This window comes from Mytilus californianus, unplaced genomic scaffold (genome assembly GCF_021869535.1).
Source record: "Mytilus californianus isolate M0D057914Y unplaced genomic scaffold, xbMytCali1.0.p SCAF_6, whole genome shotgun sequence".
Lineage (NCBI taxonomy): Eukaryota > Metazoa > Mollusca > Bivalvia > Mytilida > Mytilidae > Mytilus > Mytilus californianus.
Window position 1 is genome coordinate 57,018,552 of NW_026262712.1, and position 13,929 is coordinate 57,032,480.

The following is a 13,929-nucleotide window of genomic DNA, read 5'->3' on the forward strand; positions in this document are numbered from 1 at the left end:
TGCAGTCAACCTGATAAATAAGATAATGTAATACTATATTATCAATTTAGACTGTGACAGCGACTAGTATTGGAAAAAGGAAAAAATTACTTGCTAATTGATTTGAATATGTTATCTATACTACTAAAATATCGAGGTCCAATTTGTAAGCCGATATGACGTTAAAACGACGAACTTGTGACAAAGAATTAAACTTTATATATAACTAATACTTGTAATATAAGGCAATGGTGTTGTTTAACAATTACACTTTTCCATGCCCTTTTGTTTTCCACAGTTTCCGTCGAATCCAATACATATACCAATAGTACAAGTTGCATGTAGTTCCTGGTTGTAGTTTCCTGTTACCTTCTAAAATCTCTCCTCTATCAGCAAAACCTGGAATTCTTCAAGTAGTGGTTTTATCTCTGTGTTACACTATAGTACAAGTATGTTTTATTTCACCCCAATACCAATACCTCAATATTTTTTGTTAATAAGTTATAAGATTAAATTTAGTTAATTGTAAGTTTATTGTAGTAAGAAATCCATAACGGGTTTAAACTGAAAGATTCTAAAAGCAGAGAAAAGTACACTTAACTATCAGCATAACTTTATTAGATGACAATGCGAATACTAAAAATCAAGGCTAAAAATAAGGCACAAAAGAGGAGCGAATTAGTAAATTCATGCAATTGTGCTACTGGGCGGATGATGTCCTCGGGGATAAAATTTCCACCAGCAGAGACATCGACCCAGTGGTAATAAAGAGGGGCGAATTCATTAGTTCTTTAATTAAGTCATGAATCCGCGGGTGTGTTCTAGTTTTGTGTATATTAACTCATCATAGTTTCCAGGATTAAAATTTTGCGCGTTTCGTCTACAAAAAACTGATCAGTGACGCTCGAATAAAAAAATCTAGATGGCTAGATAAAGTACGAAGGTAAAGGCACTGGGGACGCAAAAATTCCAAAAAAGTTTTATCAAATACAGCTTAGGTTATCTTTTCTTTGGGTAAAATAGTGCATGTAAGAAGCTTCAAATGTAAACATATTGGTAAATGTTTAGGTTAATAACATAAAAAAGAATATAATGAAAAAAATGAAAACTGATTTTATTTCAAATAGTTGTAAGGCTTCTCTCTGAGTTTTTTTTAGCATAACATGAATGTTTCAAAAAATTATTGATTTCTAGAATACTGTAACCCCAGACTGAACAAAAATGAAATCCAGTTATCATTAAAATACATTTTAAAATGTAAAACCATTCAAACGGGAAAACCAACGATCTTATCTATATAAAAAAACGAGAAACGAGAAACACTTATGAACCACATCAACAAACGACAACTACTGAACATCAGATTCCTGACTTAGGACAGGTGCAAACAAATGCAGCGGGTTTAAACGTTTTAATGGTACCAAACCTTCACCCTTTTTCCTGAAACAATATTGTAACATCACAACATAGAAAAACACACTATAAAATATCAACTGAAATAGCTTAACTCAATCAAAGGACATATTAACACGAGTGAACATACACTGAACAAATAAATTTGACCTATGATACAATGCAAATACAAAATAAATAAACTAAGGGAAGAATAATAAAAGTAACATGTTATAACGGTATGAAATGTTAAACAATTTAAGACAAACAATATGCTCGAACAAAAATATCAGCCATTTGCAATAACTTTAAACACAGGTAAATGAAAATAATTTTGATGTTAGGTATACGTGTACAGTTCCAATAGAGAAAGGAAATATTTTTACAAAATAAATAATTTTGATGTTCATAGTACGAAGTGAAAATTTATAGTAGTACCAAACACTTATCAAAGCTGGTATATAGACCAGATATAACCCTGAATAACATTAAATAACAAAAAAGCATTACAATTAGTATCAACAGGTCAAATAAACAAGAAAGTACGATTTGAGAGTACTCGCAGTTACTGACAGCTAGTTAAAAGCCAAAACAATTAATAGTAAAAAATCATGCATCAGAGACTAAAATCAACTAAAACACATCCGAGGGATTTAGTATTTTAACGTCATGGACAGTCAAAGAAGACATGACTTGTGCAATGCCAAAAAAATATGTATCGACAGACAGTAGGATAGTTAGAGTTTAACCTCTTTATAGATCAAAATGAACGTGGGTGTGTCTTTATACATCCCATTTGAAAAGAATACAAATTTAGTTATGTTTTAATTTGCTGATGACAAAATCGATATTAGTGCCAATGTAAACTATATTCAAAGATCTAATTACAACATTGGTAAGATAAACTTTACTAATAAGTTTATTCAAAGGTTCGATGAGTTTACACGGATAGAGTCCATATACTTAGAAATAGAAACAAGGCTTTATGTAAATAAATACCCGTTAAATCACTTTATCGTAATAACCAAAGAAAAAATAAGAATGCTACAACATATGTAATATATTACACTGTATAAAGTTATGTAGGAATCTAATTTATGGACTTCAAGAGAAACTCTTCGTTCAATTACTTTTTTTTAAATAAACAAGCAACGTAAATTAACAAAGCACCTCCATTTATTTCTGTTCCAATTCATCACAAACTATTTCGTATACATTTATTTCGTTTGGAATCAAACCATGGATTTTCAATTCTTTAATATCACCAATTCTGTAATGCTTGATTTTCTGAATGACTAATAAAATCATGAACTAGATTTCAATTGGCGCTGGGGTTTCGTGATATAGTTACCTTGGACTTTCAAGCGACAGGTTAATTTTTGCCAACTTTGGAAGTCCGTTTGGCTGTGCAGGATGTATAAACTTGCAGTCACGTCCGGTCAGAATTGGGACGTTAAATCTGATGTTTCGTGTAGAGAAAGTGCCACGCTATTTGTACGGTAAAATCCCTTGCAACAACGCATTTGGGGGTCCGTAGGTTGCATAATGTAAGGCAAATGTGTTGTCCCTATCGAACATCCCATTATTATTCAGTGGCAGTCCAAAATTCCCCGTGCTTTATCCCTGTCGTCCCACCTTGCTGAAACTACCTGTTATAACAATGGTTAATAGTTTTTCATCTGGAATATATATGGAATAATTGCCACGTGACGTAAACGAATCAGACTGAGTGAACTTGGTGATGCTGGACAGGTGTTTTGCTTCATACGCAACAAATGTACGAAGGAAGTGAATAGGGATACCAGTCTTTTTTATTTATATAATTCCATATTGAATTATTAGAAGTATTTAAAAAACACCTTTTCCGATTGCTATTTCATAAACAGTAAAAACTGTCCTATTCAACTTCTTGCTTTAACGCATATTAGATCTAGAGCGGTACATATCCAACTGGTGATCTGATGTTATTGGATTCTATTCAAATTTTAAAGTATGTTCTATATGTTTTATTCTGATTCGCTGTAGTTATTGCAACAATAAATAATCAAACAACACATGTTGAAACAACTTACAGTAAGTGAAAATAAGAAATGAATTCCAAAAATAATTTGGTTTATTTCTAATGCATCATCTCGTACAAAATTTCACAATCACTTCTTAATTAAAACAGTCATGTAAACATAGACTCCCTGATAAACCAGACGGGAAGTGATATTTTATTTAGTTCCATGTAATTTTTATGTGTACTTCATATTTCCACACTATTTGTTTGTTATATCGAACGTTTTCTCGTAATTCTTTCTTATAGAATTTTAACATAAATAAGGGGAATTTGTAAAAGTTTAATGTTTCAACTTTCGTTCATTGTCTGAAGCAAGATATGGGTCTCTGTTTATATGTCTAAAATACATGTCATCGGTATGTATATGCTCAATCTCTGGTGTATTCATTAAACAGGATAGAAGTGGAACTGTTTTGGGTGTATATCTGTCATAAGAGTAGTCAAAGCTAACTGTAGGAACCGTAACGCTGTTATTATAAGAAGCGTGCGGGTGCAAGGAAAACCTACACTTATTATCATAATTTGATCATGAGGTCTTGTTGTTTCCTAAGCTTCTATTGGCTATTGTTCAATCTTACGTTTGTCAAGGGTTGTTTAGGATTTTGTGTCATGAATGAAAACATGCACCGATACCGAATCTCTTATTTTAAAGTACACACGATTCAGACAACAAAATATTGCTGGCATTTAGTGATTGAATTATAAACGGAGCGATTACAACCTTTTATAGGCTATCAATACTGTAGCATGTGCAAATGTTATAATAAGCTCCGATGCAAAAGAAAGTTGTTTATGTTTGCTATTGTGACCAGATGATGCATATTGTTGTCCTCAGTTCCGAATTGCCATTTCAATACAATTGAATTTGACGTCGCGATATAGTCAAAATACCACATGTGAAGATAGTCGGTAAGACAAAGTGTGCTAGTGACCTAATACCATATATATATGGGATCAGTAAATTCCATATAGGGAATTAAGCTTCGACCTCACTCCATATGGAATTTACTGACCCCTTATTTATCATATTAAGTCACTAACACACCATGTAATTAATAATAGAAGCCACTATGGTTAGTTTGCTAGACAAACAATGTCCACTTGTATTTGTAGTATTTGTATGTGTATCCATCTGATGAGTTAAGCCTTTTTCAACTGATTTTTATAGTTCGTTCCTATATTGTACTTTTACACCACTGTCCCAGGTAAGGAGAGGGTTGGGATCCCGCTAACATGTTTAGCCCCGCCACATTCTGTATGTATGTGCCTGTCCCAAGTCAGGAGCCTGTAATTCAGTGGTTGTCGTTTGTTTATGTGTTACAATTTTGTTTTTCGTTCATTTTTTGTACATAATTTAGGCCGTTAGTTTTCTCGTTTGAATTGTTTTACATTGTCATTTCGGGGCCTTTTATAGCTGACTATGCGGTATGGTCTTTGCTCATTGTTGAGTCCGTACGGTGACGTATAGTTGTTAATTTCTGTGTCATTTTGGTCTCTTTGGGAGAGTTGTTTCATTGCCAATCCTACACATCTTCTTTTTTATATTATCTATAGACACAATATATTACCACCTTTCAAGAGGTAAAATTAGCATAAATGTCGGTCCGATGTTTATAAGGAGAAAAACAGTTTGAATGTTTTACCAAGTATGACTAAGAAATTAAACATTATTTCATTGTTTTTTACTTTGCCCTATATACTACTGTTAATAAAAATATATTATAAAATTGTTACACCTGTGCTGGAAAGAATCATAAAACTCCTCATTTCTTATTCATCTACTTTAGGCTTCATGATGACAAGTAGGGAACAATATTTTGAAATTATTTGAACATTTAATGGGCAATTTTAGACTACTAAACAAATGTAAAATTCGATTTTTATGCCCTACTGTATGGAAGGGGTATAAAGTTTTACCCTTGTCCGTCTATACATCCCAAATACCAAATGTCATGAAACTTACACACAATGCATATGAGCATAAACCAAAGACCAAATTTGAATTTGGGTAGCGTCACTTTTACCTTTTTAGAGTTGTATGCCCCTTTACAAATTGAAAAATTACTGATTTTGTTTCGTTTCCATTCTCTAATTTAAGTTTGCCTCAACCAAATGCTGGTTACAACAAAACTCTGATCAAGTACGAATTTTGGTAGCTTCACTTTTACCGTTATTTTGTTATATGCCTTTATAACATTATATGCAAGGTTGAAGCATCTATCTGTGTCCAATGCACAGATTCCCCATTTATTTTTGGTGTTTTATAATTTTTACTGTTTCTAAATTACATGTATCGTACCTGATTTTTGGAAAAATTCAAAATTTTCATTTTTTTTGGATAATAAATGAAGAACTCACTTTTAAAATTGATTGATATGAATTATTTAATAGAACTTCTAGAAAAAAATTAGGTGTTTTACAATATGCTGAGGTACTTAAGCCAAGTTTAAACATCCTTACTGCAATACTTATCTTTGACATCATTTATGTTTGCTTGTCTTCCTGTGTCTAAACTCCAAAATGTTGTTTTTTGGAATATGGATTTAATAACTTTTAGCAGAGTATTTTAAGTGACGTATAAAATAGATCAGGACTGAAACTTGCTTAAAAGTAATTTTTTTACTGAGGCATGGTATTTAGTTTGATATGCTCTAATGTGAAAAAAAAACAATATAAATGCACTTAAATTGTATTTGTTGTTAAATTACAGTTATGCAAAATATGCAGTTATTTTGGCAAAAGGAAATCTAAAAAATAGAGAATTTAAATGACATTTTGTGATACAGCTTTTACATTTGATGCTTCCAAGAAAGAAATTAATAGAGACAAACTTCCCAGTAACAGTAGGGTGACATGTCATTCTGTTGATTGTTACTTGATGAAAAGACATATTACAAATTTTGACTTGGATGGAGAGTTGTCTCATTGGCACTCATACCACATCTTCTTATATCTATAGATAGGTGTGCCAGTCTAGTGCTAAAAAGGGTTCATATTCTTATTACACAAACATGTTCTTGTGCTGATATGCTTATAAAACATGTAATAGTTGATCTCATTTATATAACATGTGCCTCACTGGATGTTAGGTATAAATCTATCTTATTATCATCATACTCTATCTAAATACCTGAAATTAACACTTCCTGAAATCGAATTGTATATTTTCATCAGTTTTGTAGTCTTAAAGATTTGTCAAGCAGCGGTTTGGTATACAAGTTATTAAAATGAATGTTTAAAAAAAATGAATAAAAGATTATATATAGCCTGACTAGCAATGACTAGTTGTTTTATTTCTTCATCTTACATTTTATGATCTGTTATGCTCGGTATCATATCCCATTTCTAGGGAGATTATTAGGCTATGCACCGTCAGTCATACTTCATCGGTTTTGAATGTTTTACATAGTTAAACTAATTCAATTGCGAATTTGCATTATACCATCAAAAAGACATACACACGAGAGATATGTTGTCAGCAGTTTGTGTCGATGTTTTAAATATAAAAAAGAAACTATTTATTTTTTGTTTTGAAGACCTGGTTATGAATGAACATGACTTCAAAGGTGACTGGCTTAAATAAATATGATCACATTAGCCTTCAAACCGACAGTAAAAAACTTGGTCGTCCGTAAGCCTGTAAAAATCCTTGCCCTAACTATTTTAAGGTTCTGTAGGTGCGAGTTGCGAGGCTAAATATATGTCCCCATCCAATATACAATTGTTTTAAAGTGACAGTTCAAGTTTCCCCGCCCTTCATCTCAGCCGTCTATCCATACAGAACCTACCATTATAACAATGATTAATTTCTTGAAAATACATGGGCTATTAACCACTATATGTTAAGCAAAAAAAGTTAAAAAAAATTCAATCATTAGTGCGTGAGGGCATCTGTTGAAGTAAGACAAGAGCACTGCTTCATACGCATAAATGAATTGTGTTTTTACCAAGTATTCCGTGGGCTTGTTTTATTCGTATAAGTCAGATATATAAAGATACAAATTTAAAGGGATGTAAGGAAAGTATATTCCTTTCCCCTGGATCGACAATTGTAGTCCAGAATTTTTGCGGGTTGAAAATTACGTGTATATGCTTACATGAAGACTATTAATACTACAGCAAATTTGTACAGACGGTACCAACACATAATCTGTTAATATGGTTTTTGTGGCGTATGGAATCAAAAACTTAATAGAACACTAAAGCCCGAGTAACACAAACTCCATCATCAAGGTGATCTCGAGCTCTCCTGAATGGTAAGCAGAGTCTGCTCCAAATTGGCTTCAAAACTTAGGACATATCCGTATTGTTAATTCACAGTGGGTCATCTATGATGCATATACATATATACCATAACGGTCACCCATACCAAGATGGTTTCCTTAGAACTGTAGAAAATAGAGGGAATACTGTATTCAGGAAATCATTATAGAAAATACAAGCTTGAGAATACAGTATCAAGTGTGATGCCTACTTAACTGTGTCTTTCGTAGCCTTTATTCAAAGTCATATGATAGATGTATTAAACATTGTCACCAAACTTTGCCCCCGAAATTATTTAGTAAGAGGACATCATAACTTAAAGTATAATTTTAGATTCTTTTCATTACTCATAACACGCTCCTATATATAGGAGCAAGATGACAAGAGGGATTGAGCAGAATATTTCGATTCATTTAATACAACCGTACCGTATGACTGTTAATAGAATTAGAAAATTCCCGCCATTTATTTGTCTTCTGAACAGTCACGTGGACATTTACCTTCCGTGGTTACCACATATAAGACTGGAATGAACATTTTGAATTAAAGGTAATTGATATTCGCAAGATTAACTATTCATGTTATTCTTAATTTTGACTTTATCTACTCTTTCTTATAAAAGTATGACTAAATTACTTGAAATATAAAAAAAAAAGTATTATCATCATTATTTCAACTTTCGTTTTGATGCAGTGTATTTGTTTTCGTAATAGATTGAACCAAGGATTGATAAGGGTATTTTAAAATGTTTTACTTATATGTGCCTTTGAATGCAGGAGCATAGGACTTGGGTCCCCTTTTTAGCTCACCTGGCCAAACGGGCCAAGATAGCTTTTTTCATCACTTGTCATCCGTCGTCCGTCGTCGTCGTCGTCCGTCGTCGTCCTTTAACTTTTACAAAAATCTTCTCCTCTGAAAATACTGTGCCAAATGAAACTAAACTTTGCCTTAATCATCCTTAGGGTATCTAGTTTAAATAATATGACCCCGCCCATTAACCAAGATGGGCCGCCATGGCTAAAAATAGATTATGTACGTAAAAGGCAGTTTTTGGCCTATAGCTCTAAAACTAAAGCATTTATAGCAAATTTGACATATTTCAAAATGTTCACTAAATCAAGATCTATCTGCCCTGAAATTTTCAAAAGTCAACCGGTTGTTGGGTTGCTGCCCCTACATTGGTAGTTTTAACGAAATGTTGCAGTTTTGGTAATGATCTTGAATATAAATAGATTTAAACTGTAAACAGAAAAATTGTTCAGCAAAGTTAGATCTACTAATAAGTCAACATGACCAAAATAGTCAATTGACCTCATAAGGAGTTATTGCCCTTTATTGTCAATTTTTAACAATTTTTCGTAAATTTTTGTAAGTTTTTACATACATCTTTTCCTCTGAAACTACTGGGCCAAATTGATCCAAACTTGGCCTAAATGATCCATATGGTATTTATTTTATAAAATATGTCCGATGACCCTGCACATCAACCAAGATGACCGCCATGACTAAAAGTAGAACATGAGGGTAAAATGCAGTTTCTTGCTCATATCTCTGAAACTAAATCATTTACAGCAAATCTGACATGAAAAAAATGTTCATCGGGACAAGTTTTATCTGCCTTGAAATTTTCATACGCATCAGACAATCTGTTGATGGGTTGCTGTCCAAGATTTGGTAATTTTAAGGAAATTTTGCAGTTTTTGGTTAATATCTTGAATATTATAATTGGAAGAGATCAACTGTAAACAGCAAAATAAGATCTACAAATAAGTCAACATGACTGAAATGGTCAATTGACCCCTTTAGAAGTTATTGTCCTCAATGTCAATTTTTAACGATTATAATTAAATTTTGGTAATCTTTTATAAAAATCTTCTCCTCTGAAACTACATGAGACAAATTTAACCAAACTTGGTCACAATTATCATTAAGAGACCAAATCACTTAATGTATAAAAATGGTTAAATATATAACATTTATAGTGTAACTGCTTTTTGTTGACTTTGTTTGATAATATTTCCAGAAACATGGATCATGAATCTAATTTTATAAATAATATCCTATCAGTTAACAACAACAATGTAATTAAATTGAAAAAAAAACTAATCTTTAGAGTGCATATTTCTTCCCAGATTAAAACAGCCTACTAGGTCTATCATAAATAAATTTACGGCCTATTCGAATTTATGTAATCGATGAGCCATGTCGTTTAAATTCTTGTTCATATCATGTCTCCACATTGATATTGTTTATGCTGTTATTATTTTGTATTTTATTTTGTTCGCTTATTTATCATTGTATGTAATGGAGAAGACGTTCTAAGTTGCAAAACTTGTGTCTTATCCCATTGTCAATGTTTTGGACAATAAACTACACTTACCAACAAACATGGCTCAAAATAGAACATAGGGGTAAAATGCAAGTTTTGTCTATTAATTTTTGAACCGTTATAAATAGAGAAAGTCTAAAAGGAACAGATATGTTCAGAATAATGAGCTCTGTAAATTGTCCATATATGCCAAAACTATTAGACAAATTCTGATAGGAATTATGGCTTATAAATGATTTTACGATATTTTATACATTTTTGCCTGTTATCATGAAAACTATGATATTTAGTGAGAATCATTTTATTTTCTGTTATGCCTCATATGATTTAAATTATAATAGAAAAATAAACACTTTAAGTCACTAAAATGATCAGCAAGGCTAGATCTGTTAATAAGTCAAAGAAACTAAACAAAGTGAAAGATCAGTAATACAAGATCAATAGAGATTTTTGTCATGAAGTCAATTCTCATCTACAATGTTGGAGAGTGTGCTTAATGTTTGATATGCCCATAGACCAAGGTGAGCGACACAGGCTCTTTATAGCCTCTAGTTATTTTTCTTTTAAGTATTTTTCTTTTCAAGTTTCGATTTTTTCCCTTATCAAATGTGTTTTTGCTTTTATACACAAAGAACGAATAATGGATACATGACGCTGTCCCTTTATTCTGATATTCCACGTCGAAAAAACGAATCTTATTGTTTGATGGTATGGACATGGTGGATAAACTGATCAAGAAAACATTAACTTGGAAAGAAAATAGTTGAAAAGAAAAATATACCGATAAGATACAAATACACTAGACATCGGTTTTCAGTCATCTTTCCGTCTCACTCTTGACGTGACTGCATATTTACAATGAATCCCAAAAAGATTTCTCCTTCCCTAAAATAATGCTTAATAAGGATGGGGAAAATCAAGATGACAATATTTTGCAATCCCGGTCAACCCGTAATTTAGTTGAGAAAATATAGTACATTAAAGGAGTAATTACCATTCGACGATCTTTTATTCATTTAAATTTTTTTCCCATAGTTTAACCATATATAGATAGCAATCGAAACAGAAATGAGCAGCAAACAAGTTCTCTCAGAAATGCTTAGACACCACCAACCAACTTATCATATCTTAGTGACGAGTTGATTACTGTTTTTTAATGTTTGCCTATTTATCGCTGAAACTATAACAAAAAGACTAAACTGTAAAAAATCAAAACTGATCGACCATACAGTACTTTGGCAAGAAATTGAGATGAGTTATAACCTTTCACTGACTATTTATAAGTGTTATTGTCCTGGACTGAATATTTCGACAGATTTTTGTATTTTTTTCTTTGTAATCAGTAGGTATTCTATAATGAAAATGTATCAGGCAAGTATATTTAACTTATTCTCATAAAATGGATATTTTTGAATATCAAGAAGAGATTTTATGTGAATATATTAGTTAAATATACTTGCCTGAATCCACCTCCACATTTTCATAAATTTCTTGTGTTTTATGATTGGTAATTCACATTATCAATTAAACGCAACATTAAACAAATTCTTACCTAGGTGATTTCTACTCAGGATAGTTTGATGGGGTTTACACCCGGAAGCGGATACGGTATTTCAAAATTCCGGATCACCCGGGTGTTTGCGATGAGAGTATTCTAATACGCGGAAAGTGTTATGTTTGATGGTGTAGTTGATGCTGCTTGTGTTATTTTTAACTACTATTACAACTACATAGCATTTTTATAATCATAACTTATTAACTATTTTGTAGTTTTGTGCTTTATGGCGTCATCCTTCCACAGCTGTGGTGTATGTGACCTCCGACTCATCACCAATCCATGCATAGTCTGGTGTACGGAATGTGACGAAGGACTCTGTAAAGAATGTCAGGAACACCATGGATTGTCTAAGGCGTCGAGGAACCATGGTGTGATACCATTTACCGATTACCAAAAATTACCGTGCGATGTTCTGAAGATCAGTCAATACTGTAGTAAACACAATAAAAAATTTGAAATGTATTGCCAGAAGCACGAACTTCCTTGTTGCAGCAAATGTATAGTAGTAAGTCATAAAGAATGTCGGGATATCGTCGATTTAGATGACGTTATTAAGAATTACGAAACGCCCAATGCCCTGTCTGAGATTGAGAAAACATTAGTTGAACTGGCAGAAAATCTACAGAAAATTCGTCAGCAGCAACAGGACAATATGTCGTCTTTGAAAGAAAAAACAAAGGAAATTGAGAAAGAAATTAAGAAGACTAGAATGGAGATCAGTAATTATCTCGACAAACTTCAAGAAGATTTTATGAAACAACTATATGTGCTCGAAGAAAAAGAAAACTCGAGAATTGGTCAGTTATTGTCATTATTTAAAAAGAAAGAAAAAGAAGTTGAAGAATGCCAGAAAAATATTATCAACATCAAACAACATGCAACAAACCTTCAGATGTTCCTTTCAGTGAAACAAATTGAAGAAGACGTCTCTAGCAAAGATAAATTCCTGCACTCATTATTTGAAGGTGAGGATTTGAACCAGCATTTTCTGGAATTTGAAATAAACGGAGTTTTTCAGAAAATCATGTTTGACATCAAAAGTTTTGGAGAAGTACATATTGAAGAAAAACCTGCCGATATTGTTCTGAGCAGAAAGAAGGCTAAAGAAGCCCAGATAATAGTACCGATCGTTCAATCAAGATCTATTGAAAACATTAAAATGAAGATAAACAAGAAAATAAACCTGCAAGGCAAATGGATTTACGGATGCTGCATGCTGCCGGATGGTAGATTGGTGTTTACTTACAACCGTGAAGGGAAAGTAAGAGTATTCAACAACCAAGGATCAAAAGAATTTGAGATGAAGATACCATGTGGAGTGTTTGATATAGTATACATCAGTAATGACAATACATTGGTTGTTTCATCAGGTGAATCAGATAAGGAATGCCTTACCATTATTGATCTGGAGAGGAAAGAAATTAAGAAAACAATTTCACTGAGTTCGGATAACTATGGCATAGTATTGAAGGACAATCAATTGATTTATTCCGCCTACAACAAAGGTATAAGAATGATAAATCTGTACGACGAGTCTTTGAGCGACATAGTCCGAGAAAAAATGGCCAGTGAAGGTTACACTGCGACATTTAAAGACAACATTTATCATACAAACAGACTAAATCACACTGTTACATGTTATACTCTACAAGGTGAAATACAATGGACATTCAAAAATGAAATCGTTCTGAATAATCCTCTTGGTATTGATGTAGATAGTGATGGTAATGTGTACGTGGCCGGGATTCATTCGAACAATGTGGTTGTTATCTCCAATGATGGAAAAATGTATCGAGAGCTTTTGGAAGCAAGTGTTGGTTTTAATTATCCCATCGCACTTCGTTATTATGGACTTAAGAAACAATTGCTAGTGGCAAATATTCACGACGAGGCTCGACTGTTTGATTTGATTTAAAATGTTTACATTTAAAACTTCTCTCATTTTGGTTCATCTTGCGATATGTTTATAAACGACAATAATGAAGGCCGTATTGCATTTCATCCGTTTTTCCCCAGCATAATGAGAAGCATCATAATTATGTTAATGTGCAAATAGACTATGGAACCTTTCAAATGTGAAAAAATGATTTTTTTGTGATAAATTAGAGTATGGTTGAACTTAAGATCATTAAATCTTTATAAAACGTAAGTGTTAAATATATACAGGTTTTGGATTATTATGAGAATCATTGGATCTACTGTATTGACATGAAAGTATGAAAAGGCTTCAAAAAAAAAACCACATGTTAAAAACCTTAAAGTAGCATTTCAGTTCTTTTAACAATCGAAATGCTCCAAACTTACTGAAACTTCATTCAAATGTTAACTGACATGTGTAGATGAGTC

General features: G+C 32.5%; 4 protein-coding genes across 9 annotated transcripts in view; all 4 read left to right on the forward strand.

Moving 5' to 3' along the window:
• Positions 1-13,929, forward strand: part of LOC127705703 (CD82 antigen-like) — a 237,599-nt gene that overhangs the window by 148,116 nt on the left and 75,554 nt on the right. The window lies entirely within an intron of this gene.
• The window catches only part of LOC127705678 (uncharacterized), a 168,176-nt gene that overhangs the window by 71,518 nt on the left and 82,729 nt on the right, over positions 1-13,929 (forward strand). The gene's annotated exons all lie outside the window — the stretch shown is intronic.
• The window catches only part of LOC127705695 (uncharacterized), a 134,054-nt gene that overhangs the window by 64,019 nt on the left and 56,106 nt on the right, over positions 1-13,929 (forward strand). The gene's annotated exons all lie outside the window — the stretch shown is intronic.
• Positions 8,197-13,732, forward strand: LOC127705677 (uncharacterized). The gene is made up of 2 exons (XM_052210021.1): positions 8,197-8,245; positions 11,796-13,732. The coding sequence occupies exon 2, from the start codon at positions 11,807-11,809 to the stop codon at positions 13,496-13,498; it is 1,692 nt and encodes a 563-aa protein (XP_052065981.1). The 5' UTR covers positions 8,197-8,245; positions 11,796-11,806; the 3' UTR covers positions 13,499-13,732.